The sequence below is a fragment of the Macaca fascicularis genome, chromosome 1, assembly GCF_037993035.2.
Source record: "Macaca fascicularis isolate 582-1 chromosome 1, T2T-MFA8v1.1".
Taxonomy (NCBI): domain Eukaryota; kingdom Metazoa; phylum Chordata; class Mammalia; order Primates; family Cercopithecidae; genus Macaca; species Macaca fascicularis.
The window spans coordinates 70,214,574-70,226,570 of NC_088375.1; the positions used below are offsets into that span (position 1 = coordinate 70,214,574).

Below are 11,997 nucleotides of genomic sequence, written 5' to 3' on the forward strand. Positions count from 1 at the left end.
AGGTGCTAATTACAATCAGCAGCCTGGTAGCCAGCAATCTCAACCTCACTTCATCAATGGTCTCACCTGTCAAATGGGGACAATTATGCCACTGAGAAGGGTAGAAGGGTGGAAAGGATACCATGATAATCAACAAGTCTCTGTAGGATTAAGGAGGAGGGCAAGAGAGGTCAAGACCAGAGCTTAGAAGAGAAGCCATCCCTGAATTGGGAGGAAGAGGGGACAGTTTTCCCAAGCATTTTCTCAGGTTCACAGCATTAGTGTTTAAGGTTTCAAGACATTTTCATTAAAAACTCACCTCCAAGAGACAAGTGAAAAACAGCTCTTATGCATCTATTCTTCTATCTCCCTCTCCACGACTCCATTCCTGCCCCTTAGAATCAGGCAAAATCTCCAATTTAAAGCACTCCAAGCACAAAAGAAAAGGCCAGGTGCAGGGCCTGACACGGTGGCTCATTCCTGTAATTCCAGCACTTTGGGAGGCCGAAGTGGGCGGATCACCTAGGTCAGGAGTTCGAGACCAGCCTGGTCAACATGGTGAAACCCCATCTCTACTAAAAATATATAAATTAGCTGGGCATGATAGCACACACCTGTAGTCCCAGCTACTTGGGAGGCTGAAGCAGGAGAATCTCTTGAACCCAGGAGGCGGAGGTTGCAGCGAGCCAAGATTACGCCATTGCACTCCGGCCTGGGTGACAAGAGTGAAACCCCATCTCAAAAAAAAGAAAGAAAAGAAAAGCAACCAGTGGGAAAGGGCAGGGAAGCTGGTGAAGGCACCAAGAGATATAAGCCACCAGTGGGAGCACAGATAAAGGGGTCCCAGAGGTCTCACTGGCCAAAGGGAGAGGAGGATGTTAGTCCTGGGAAGTCTCAAAGTTTCCTGATCCAAGCCTCACCCAGGTCGACCCTGACCCAGGTGCTAACACACTCCCACTGAGTTCCCTTCTTGACTACCCGCAGCCATAATGAGCCTGCATCCTTGTCTGCCCCTGGCCAAATTCTCAGTATATCCCACCCTCCCCAGGGAAAAATCCCCTCTCAGCAAATAAACCTACTCAGAGCTAGGTACACTCACAGAACGGTTCAGGCAAGAAAGATGCCGGCCATTCTCTGGGTGGCCCCTTTCTCTGAAGAAGGGAGAGACAGGCACCACAGAACAGGCCTCTGAAGAAGGCAAGGGGAGGGCACCCTTCCAGTGCCTTCCACCTTGAAAATGCCTCCAAAGAGAAACTGTGTCTACCCTGGGCCTTGGCCCTGCAAGCGGGATAAGTGACTATATTTTAATAAACATTTTATAAGCCTTGCTAGGCCGGCTATGTGTGGATAGTGAGGCACATGTTCCTGCTAAGCCAGGACCCCCAAAGCACCCTAGACGCGGGAGCTGCCCACACCCTGTTAAAAAGAGCTATCATTCACTGTGGGGTCACTATCTGCCAGACACTGAGCCAAGCACTTTCCACACCAACTTATCTAATCCCCAAACAACCCTGAGAGGTAGGGACTTTTATTATCTTCATCTTTCAGACAAAGAAACTGAGGCTCAGAAAATTATGTGACTCAATAAAAGTCACACAAATGGCAAGAGGCACAGCCAGGACACGAACATGGGCTTTCTGACTTGAAATCCCTAATTTATCCACTGTGCTCCACACCCTCTAAACCTAAAAACTTTCAGACACATCTCTTTCCCCAGGATTCCCCCGCTGTTCAGGGTACAGAATCTAGGGGCCATGGAATCCACAGCACTGGTTAAAATCCCTCAGACTCCTTTCAGACAAAGAAAACAGATGGAATAAAGGGGATGGGAGGAGAAATATAGAAATTTGTCCAAGGCCAGGTTCCAGCCGAGATCCTACACTAACAAATGGCAAGCCTTAGGTAGATTTTATCTACCTTCAATTTGGCTTCTCCCTCCACTGTAGGGCTAAGTCACCTGCTTTATATAGTCCACACAGCCCTTCTGTGAATCACAGTCTTTTACAAAGGGAGATATGTACAGCAGTAACTATTGACTAAGACTGAAGGCAGCAGGTTCGTATGAGAAGGACAGACAGAAATGCCAGACGGGTCTGGAAAGTGGACCCCTATGAAGCACATGGAACTTGCGGTAGCCCTTGACTTCTGGGGGCATTTTACCGAATGGAGCTTGGCGAAGGGTTGACGAAGAAATGGAGTGAGTGCATGCACAGAGGCAGAAGCACATTTTAAAACTGAGTTTCCACTGTGGCCAGACCCTAGGTGGGTAAGGAGGTGGCAAAGGTAATGGTAGACATGGCTGCTGTGCTGTACAGAGCTTTGGGAGCTTGCTGAGAAGTCTGGACTCTTCTGGGCAGACGAAGGGCAGCGTCAGGTCTGAGAAAAAAGGAATGCTCCGAGGTCAAGGCAGGGCCTCAAGGTAAATCTGGAGAGTATAAGAGACTGAAGGGAGCGATGGTAACACAGTATCACACTCAGAGGTTACAGCAAACACAAGGACACAAACTGGAGGAGGACCGATCTGGAACTGCCTGACCTTGGCCACTGAGGGGGCACGGTGGAGGGGCACAGAAGAGGATGGGTCCCAAAGATGACCAAGGTTTGGGGCCCGAGAAGTGGAGGAGGAGGAGGAGGAGGGCAGTTTCGCTAACATAGCTGGAGAAGTCAGGAGGCAGGGCTTGCCTGGAGGAAGCGCTGGACGCACAGCCTGCAGCGCAGGACAGGGTAGAGACAAAGAACTGGAAAGTGATAAAGTCGTGGGAGGAGGTGAGGCTGGAGGGAGAGACGAAGAAGAGCGAGAACCAGCAAAGTCCATGAAGGCACTTTTTCAAAGTTAGGCGGTCACCAAAAAACAGGTAATCAATCCTGTCACCAGCCGCGGGGACCGCGAGGCCTTAGGTTTGGAGGGGGAGGATGCCGACGATGCCGACCGCGCATCAGCTCTCGCTGGGAGGAGGGCGCGGGCGCTCCACTTGTTGCAAAGAACGCCAGGTTTCTCGGGGCCACCGGGCTGCCGCTCCGCCCCGGAGCGCGGAAGGCTGGGCCTCAGGTAGCTTCAATCATTCACCTGCTGGTTACGGGTCGCGGCGCCGGGGACCCTACTCTAGACTTCGGCCATGAGACCCGCAGCATATGGAGGAGGCTGGGCGCCCGCTCCGCCGCCCCGCTTCCTTCCTGCCCCTGGGCCGCTCCTCTGCACCCCCGGAGCCCTCCCTCGACGCACCCGCCCGTCCCTCGGAAGAGCCCTCTGCCGCGCAGCCCCGACAACCCCGGCCCGCATCCGCCCAGACCCCCGGGACCCTGCTCCTCCGCCTCAAACTTCCCTTCCGTCTCTCACAACCTCGTACCTCCTGGTAGGATGTGGAGCGTTCCTGCCGGATCATGGCACAGACCAGAGCTTCGGCACACCTGAGACCGCCACAGCCCGCGGCGCCGGGAGGCAGCACTGCGGCCGCTGCACCTGGACCTACCGGCACAGCTAGGCGAATCCGGTCCGGAGGGGTGTCCCGGAGACCAGGCGTGGCGGTACTCGGCGCATGCGCCTGGTCGCTGCCGCCCGGGAGCCGCGAAAGGGTTGATGGGTAATGTAGTTCTGGACGGGGGCGCCCCTCACACCGGCTCTCACCCCGTGGGGCGGCAAATCTTGCATGTGACCCTGGGCCAGCTAAACTGGTCCTTAGACGCGTGCCTCTGCGTCTCTCACTTCCTCTCTTTGTTGGAAGGGGAGGGACGGAGAAGAGGAGTGGAAAGTGGAACAAAGTCAGATGAGTAGGAGCCCCTAATCTGTAACTGCAAGAGGAAGCTTTGCCTGGCGGTTTAAAACCGTAACAAATGTCTGGAGAGCACGTTGTATGTTAGTTACAAAGCGCTCTCACTCACATTATGCCCTTGATTCTGCAAGGAACCCTGTAAGGAGGACATTTTTCTCCCTATTTTACAAATGAGGAAACTGAGGTACTTTGTTTCAGAAAGGATGCTGGTGGAGCGGTAATCAAATGAAGAGTATTTCATCCAGGGGTAGACTGCGGAGCCCATGTTCTCTCCGTTATTCCAGGGCCAGGAGTACCCCTAGGTTCTTGTCCTGGCTCTGACCCTCTTAGGTCATGCAATGCTCCTCTCCTCGCCTTAGAATGCAACTGCTAAACCCTGCCCTGCCTGACAAGGCCTATGAAAGCAGAAAGAAAGGATCGTGCAGAGAAAGCCCAAACACGCTGTTCAGCCACAGAAGAAGCCTCAAGCCCTAGATGTGGCGTAAAATCTGGTGTTGGTCCTGTGGCAGGGTGGACCTGAAGACCACATCTTCCTCTCCTCCCACTGCCTGAAACAGCTGTTGTGTGGGGGCCCTCAGCTCCTCAGTCGTGAAGCAGATAGAGGCTGCTTGTTGTGCCTTGGTGAATGCTGCTCTGTGTCCCTTGCAGCTGCAGCTTGGTAACCCCGCCACTCAGGCCACTGGGAGCCTCTTCTCTCCTCAGTGATAAGCAGACTAGCACCAGCCACATCAAAGAACCCTGGACCTCCTGCAGAATTAGCAGTGGGAGGTCCCCATCACCTCTCCTGACCACTCACCCCATCCCAGGCCTTCTGCTCTTACATCTGTTATATGGGACAGTATATATAGTGCCTAACACATTGTAGGCACTCGACAAATGTTTGTTGAATTTATGAATGGAACACTGATTCCAGTCATTTCATTTAACAGTTGCTTACCAAACAAATTAACAACAGCAGACCACTAATTAAATTCCTTACTCTAGGCCGGGCGCGGTGGCTCAAGCCTGTAATCCCAGCACTTTGGGAGGCCGAGACGGGCGGATCACGAGGTCAGAAGATCGAGACCATCCTGGTTAACACGGTGAAACTTCGTCTCTACTAAAAAAAATACAAAAAACTAGCCGGGCGAGGTGGCGGGCGCCTGTAGTCCCAGCTACTCGGGAGGCTGAGGCAGGAGAATGGCGTGAACCCGGGAGGCGGAGCTTGCAGTGAGCTGAGATCCGGCCACTGCACTCCAGCCTGGGCGACAGAGCGAGACTCCCTCTCAAAAAAAAAAAATTCCTTACTCTATTAATTACAATGGTACTTGATAGAACAAGTTCACACAATCATAGAATATTAGAGCTGGAAGGAACCAGATAATTCTATTCCAACCCTATCATTCCTCTCTAGTCTTTGTTGGTGTGACCAAACTGGAAGATTATGGGCTCCCACATTTGAAGGAGATACTGGTTAATAAACTATAAAATATGGCTTAACAAATACAATGTGCTGGGCACTGGGATACAGAAATGGATAAGATACCCTTGGGTCCTAGCTTTTGTGGCTCTTTCACGCAAGTGTGAAGAGACAGACCATAAAAATGTAAATAGTGTTCTGTCATTGCTTCCCCCAGGTCCTCTCTCCCATTCCTTCATGAGCACACACCAGTCAGGCTTTACTCCCCTCCACTCTACTGGAACAGTGCTTGTCAAGGTCACAAGTGACCTCAGTGTTGTCACATCAGATGGCCATTTTCCCATTCTCCTCTTTCTTGATTTATCAGCCACAGTGGACTTGGTTAATCCTCCCTCCTCCTTGATACATGTTCCTCCCTGGCTTCCAGGACACCACACACTCCCAGCCTGCTCCTACCTCACTTTGAAGCCCTCCTCACAGGGTTAACATGAATTCTGCAGAGAAATAGAGTTATAATTAAGCATTAATCAGGCTGTATTTTGACCCACTTCCTTGTAACCAAAAGTCATGTGGCACTAGATACTGACCATTTGCATCTCCACTGCTCCTATAGGTAGGATTTCTGACATTAGAATCATAAGGCTTTTGTTTAAGAATTGTTTAAGGCTGGACGCAGTGGCTTATGCCTGTAATCCCAACACTTTGGGAGGCCGAGGCGAGCAGATTGCCTGAGGTCAGGAGTTCAAGACCAACCTGGCCAACATGGTGAAACTTCATCTCTACGAAAAATACAAAAATTAGCCAGGCATGGTGGCGGGCACCTATAATCCCAGCCTCCCTAGCCTCCCTACTCAGCAGGCTGAGGCAGGAGAATCGCTTGAACCTGGGAGGCGGAGGTTGCAGTGAGCCAAGATCATGCCATTGCACTCCAGCCTGGGTGACGAGAGCAAAATTCTGTCTCAAAAAAAAAAAAAAAAAAAAAATTGCTTAAGATGTTTTTCAGATCACAAATTCCAGTGAAACAGCTGACACCAACCAGTTTGAAGACACCAACAGAGGAATGGAATCAGCATGAGAATACAGCTGCTTCTTTCTCTGTCCCATGATTTCGTCCTGCTCTCTTTGACCAATCAGCAGTCTCCATACTTCAGCCTACTCCTTAAAAACCCTTAGAAAAGCCCCAAACTCCTTGAGAGAGGATTTGAGGTTTCCCTCCATCTCCTTGATTGGAGGCCCTATTAGTAAGCCTCTTTTTCTACTGCAACCCCCTGTCTTGGCATATTGACTTGCTGCACACAGCAGGCAACAGGCCTATTACAGTTACAGTTACTGCTCCTTCTCAGCCTCTCTGCTGGCTTCTCCTCACCTCAACTCTATAGGGTGGCCTTTCCCAAAGCTAAGTTTGTTATTGTTGTTGTTTTGATTTTTTTTAGATGGAGTCTCGCTCTATCACCCAGGGTGGAGTGCAGTGCGGCGATCTTGGCTCACTGCAACCTCTGCCTCCTGGGCTCAAGTGATTCTCCTGCCTCAGCCTTCCAAATAGCTGGGATTACAGGTACCTGCCACCACACCTGGCTAATTTTTGTATTTTTAGTACAGACAGGGTTTCATCATGTTGGCCAGGCTGGTCTCGGACTCCTGACTTCAAGTGATCTGTCTGCCTCAGCCTCCCAAAGTGCTGGGGGAGTTATAGGCGAGAGCCACCATGCCCAGCCCCAAAGCTAGTTTTCCATCTCCTTTCTGTGAACTCCGTAGGGGCTAGTGAAGTGGTCACCTCTAGCCTCATGGCTTGAATTATCATCTATACCCTAAAGATTCCTGTTATAATTGACTTGTGTCCCCCCAAAATATGTTGAAGACCTAGACCTCAGTATCTCAGAATGTGACCTTAGATGGAAATAGGGTCATTGCAGATGTAATTAGGAGGAGGTCATATTGGAGTAAGGTGATCTCTCAATCCAATATGACTCGTCCTTATAAAAAGATAGAAGGCATGGGCCAGGGTGGTAGGATGCTAATATATCTGGGGGATGTCAAGAGAGGCCTCCTGATGGCAGTTACTTTTGAGTTGAGACCTGAATGACAAGAAGGGACCAGCACATGATAGTCTGTGTGGGTACAGGCAGAAGGCACAGGTACGACACACAGGCTCTAGGCTGAAGCACAAGCAGAAGTCAGTGTCAGTGGAGAGGACAACTGGGGTCATGTAGTGTAACCACCTGATGGGTTCTTCCTGCCTGCTGTATAGACAATATCAATTCACTGAGACCATGGCATTGCAGTAAAGAAAGAGTTTGACTGAGGCCACAGGGAGACAGAGTTATTACACAAATCAATCTCCTCGAGCATTTGGGGGCCAGGGGTTTTCAAAGGTAGTTTGTGGGATGGGGTACGGGTGGCTAGGCCATGGGTGCTTGCTACTGATTGGCTGGGGTTGCAATCATAGGGGTGTGGGAAATGGTCTTCCAGTGAGCTTACTCACTGCTGGGTGGGGCCACAGGAGTGACTGGTGGGTCCAGGTAGAGCCATCAGTGTCAGACATGCAAAAAACCTGAAAAGACATTTCTTTTTTTTTTTTTTTTTTTTTTTTTTTGAGACGGAGTCTCGCTCTATTGCCCAGGCTGGAGTGCAGTGGCCGGATCTCAGCTCACTGCAAGCTCCGCCTCCTGGGTTCACACCAGTCTCCTGCCTCAGCCTCCCGAGTAGCTGGGACTACAGGCGCTCGCCACCTCGCCCGGCTAGTTTTTTGTATTTTTTTAGTAGAGACGGGGTTTCACCGTATTAGCCAGGATGGTCTCGATCTCCTGACCTCGTGATCCGCCCATCTCGGCCTCCCAAAGTGCTGGGATTACAGGCTTGAGCCACCGCGCCCGGCCCCTGAAAAGACATTTCAAAAAGCCAAACTGAGGTTCTACAATAGTGATGTTATCTGCAGGAGTAATTGGGGAAGTTGCAATGTCTTGTGACCTCTAGAATAATGGCTGGCAATCATTTACATCTATACCTTAGCAGGAGGCACTTTCAGGAGTCAGGGCAAGGGAGAAGCTGGGGCTTTTCTTTCCCTGTTCTCTGCCTCTTGCAGTTTCCCTTCCATGGCTCCAGCCTCTGATACAAAGGCTTTTTGTGGTCCTAGCTTCAGCCAGGTTAACCCAGGCCCGTAGACTCTAATAAACACCACTGTTGCCCAGCGTGGTAGCTCATGCCTGTAATCCCAGCACTTTGGGAGGCTGAGGTGGGCGGATCACCTGAGGTCGGGAGTTTGAAGCCAGCCTGACCAACATGGAGAAACCCTGTCTCTACTAAAAATGCAAAGATTAGCTGGGCGTGGTGGCGCATGCCTGTAATCCCAGCTACTTGGGAGGCTGAGGCAGGAGAATCATTTGAACCCGGGAGGTGGAGGTTGCAGTGAGCCGAGATCGTGCCACTGCACTCCAGCCTGGGCAATAAGAGCAAAACTCCATCTCAAGAAAGATAAATAAAAATAAATAAACGACACTGTTACCCTTCCATTGGCTGGAATGGTGACTACTGCTGTTGATACTCTCTGGGTTGCCTCAGGGTTATTGTCTTAACTTCTTTCATCACCTGTGTAACTGGCTCCCTGTATTCAGCCATTCTGTTCTGTTCAGAATAGTTTCTATTTTGCGAGGGAGAGCATCAGGATAAATAGCTAATGCATGCGGGGCTTAATACCTAGGTGATGGGTTGATGCAGCAAACCACCATGGCACACGTTTAGCTATGTAACAAACCTGAACATTCTGCACATGTATCCCGGAACTTAAAATAAAATAAAATATTTTGAAAAAGAATACTTTCCATTTTTCTTGCCGGTGACTGATTCCAAGTGCTTTGGAAAAATATGTCTCGGTTCAAGTAGAAAATGACAATCAGAGACGGGGTTTCACTGTGTTAGCCAAGATGGTCTCGATCTCCTGACCTCGTGATCTGCCCGTCTCGGCCTCCCAAAGTGCTGGGATTACAGGTGTGAGCCACCGCGCCCGGCCGGAATATGTTTTTATACTGGTAAAGGACAGGGGCACCTGTCTAAAACTGAGTTAGAGGTCCAACTAGGAAGGGTTGGAGGCCCTCCACATCCTCATAGCTGGATATGGATTCAGTGTGACGGGATATTAACCATTACTCCCTTTAGATTAGCCCTCATTGCAAACACATGGCTGCTCATTAAAGGCTGCTACCTGCCAGTTTCCTGCTTGCTGTCTATGCTTTACTGCTGTGTTTTACTGCTGCTTTTCAGAGGCCTCACTTGACCAGTCGTGATTTTTTTTTTACTTTCACTTTCCTCATTTGCCTTCGGATTATCGGCTCTTCGCCTGTCTGCTCCCACATACTGTTAAGATACGTTGGGATGAACGGTTCTGCAAGATTTACTTTCCCTATATGTAGCCCATTTACATGGATTATTTATCGCCTCCCCTTATCTCGAAAGATTAATTGAAACTTGGTACTTCCAATTTTTTTTTTTTTTTTTGAGACAAAGTCTTGCTCTGTCGCCCAGACTAGAGTGCAGTGGTGTGATCTCAGCTTACTGCAACCTCCGTCCCCCAGGTTCAAGCGATTCTCATGCCTCAGCCTCCCGAGTAGCTGAGACTACAGGTGTGTGCCACCATGCCTGGTTAATTTTTTTATTTTTGGTAGAGACAGGGTTTTGGCATGTTGGTCAGGCTGGTCTTGAACTCCTGACCTCAAGTGATCCACCCACCTCGGCCTCCTCAAGTGCTGGGATTACAGGCGTGAGCCACCGCACCCAGCCAGTACTTACACATTTTAAATGAAAAATTCCAGGGTAATATGATTGAGCCAGGCAGCAGTTATGCCAGTCCCCTGTAGACAAACAGCTCTAGGATAGGGAATTGGAGATTCAGTTTTAGCAGTTCCTCTTCATCTGCTCATTAATCAAATGACTTTTACTTCTTGGTTACAGACAGCAAGACCATGTAAGTCTCCTCCTGTTTGCCATCACTGTCCTGAGCCTGGACATTCCTTTCTGGGTCTGTGCCATTTCCCTTGCTTAGTGAGACATTTCTTTTGTCAAGTCCCCTATTGTGGTCTCTCTAGTGCAAATGGCTCAACTCATTATTTGGGTAATATGAATAGCTGAATTAAAGTGACCACAGGGGCTGGGTGTAGTGACTCACACCTGTAATCCTAGCACTTTAGGAGGCCAAAGCAGGAGGATCATTTGAGCTCAGGAGTTCAAGAGCAGCCTGGGCTACACAGCAAGACCTTGTCTCTATTTTAATTAAAAAAAAAAAAAAAAGTGACCACAGGATCATTTTCCCTTGCTCATTTGGCTCTGAAAGCTCTTTCATCCTTTTTAGCGGAGCTCGGCCAGTGGCAGTACAATCTCATTCATGATGATCTCTACTTTCGCCTTTACCTGCTCCCCTCGTGGGTAACACAGCCTGAATCCTAAAAAGTTCGCCACTAGGGTAACATATTAGAGCACTGGGACCATTTTAAATTAGGTGGGCTTAAGAAAAAGAAATTTTTATTTTTATGTAATATTGTTTGGCCCTAATAGGGCCAAATAATAATGTTATTATTCCAAATAATAATAATGTTATTTGGAAAGTCAAGAAAAATGGCCACCTAATGGAACTACAGCCTTTAATAGTATACTTCAACTTGATTTGTTTTGCAAGCAGGGGGGAAAATGGGGTGAAATACCATACGTTCAAACATTTTTGTTGCTTAGTCAGGCTAAAACTTTACAACAAGCATGTGCATGTTTAATGAAAACAAAAGAGGAAAAATAATTAGATATTCTAGATGATCTTTCAATGCAAGCCTCGGTCAGTTTCAATGCTTCAGGTGTATCTGCCCCTGTCCCTTCTAGCCCTTCTAGTAGTTCTATTGAGACCTCTTCATCTCCTCCTCCTTACCCTCTAGCCCTATTTTACATCTACCTCCTTCTGAGAGGCTCAGTCCTATTCTGTACCCGTTACTCCCTGAGGAACCCAGCCCCACCAGTACTACCCATAGTGGAGCCTCTTAGCAACTTTCAAAGGAAAATCTTTGCTTAGAAAAGTGGCAAATGGGAATAGGGCACTATAAGGGTATGGGTCCCTTTTTCTATGTCTGATTTGGCATTATGCAAAGAAAAATTTGGTTGTTTCTCTGAAGACCCAGGAAAATTTATAGATGAATTTGAGAAACTAACTCTGACATAATTTAGCCTGGCAGGATTTGCATATTTTGTAATTCACCTGCTGTACAGTGGAAGAAAAGCAATGGATTTTGGGAATAGCTAGGACACACACAAATGAAATGCTATCCCACAATTCTAATCATACTATCTACAGGGCCTGGGGTATTGCAGTTTCTGATCAAAATCCAGGATGGAATGATCAAAGGAATAGTGAAGACAGAGAGGAGAGATCACATGATCACTTGTTTATTAGAAGGGATAAACACATGTATGAAAAATACCTGTTAATTATGATAACGTGAAGGAAGTTACCCAAGGTAAAGATGAGAATCTGGCTTTGTTTCAGGGACAATTGAGGTAATTAGGAAATATACTCATCCCACTTCAAAAGGGCAAACCTGATTGGGGGTACATTTTATAATTCAGTCTGCTCTTGATATCCACTGGAAACTGCAAAAAGCAACCTTGCGTACCCAGACTACTATGAACCAGTTTTGGGACATGGCATTTATGGTTTTTAATAACAAGGACAACACAGAGAAAGGAGGAAAACTTAAGACATTTTCTCAAAAGGGACAGCTCTTAGCTGTGGCCTTCAGTTTGCCACCCACATGGGGGTTGCCCTTACACTTCTCAGCCTTGGCAAGGGAAGCTAGAAGGCAGAAAGCCCCAATCTGG

The 11,997-nt window shown here is 48.6% G+C and overlaps 1 protein-coding gene across 9 annotated transcripts in view; it reads right to left on the reverse strand.

The window, feature by feature from the left end:
* PACC1 (proton activated chloride channel 1) overlaps nt 1-3,500 on the reverse strand; it is a 44,303-nt gene extending 40,803 nt beyond the window's left edge. For all 9 annotated transcript variants that reach the window (XM_074035991.1, XM_065541416.2, XM_074035988.1 and 6 more), the window contains exon 1: nt 3,327-3,500. In XM_074035991.1, coding sequence (XP_073892092.1) covers nt 3,327-3,362 — 36 coding nt within the window. In that variant the 5' untranslated portion in view covers nt 3,363-3,500. The remainder of the gene's footprint in view (nt 1-3,326) is intronic.
* Between the last annotated feature and the right edge of the window lie 8,497 nt (nt 3,501-11,997).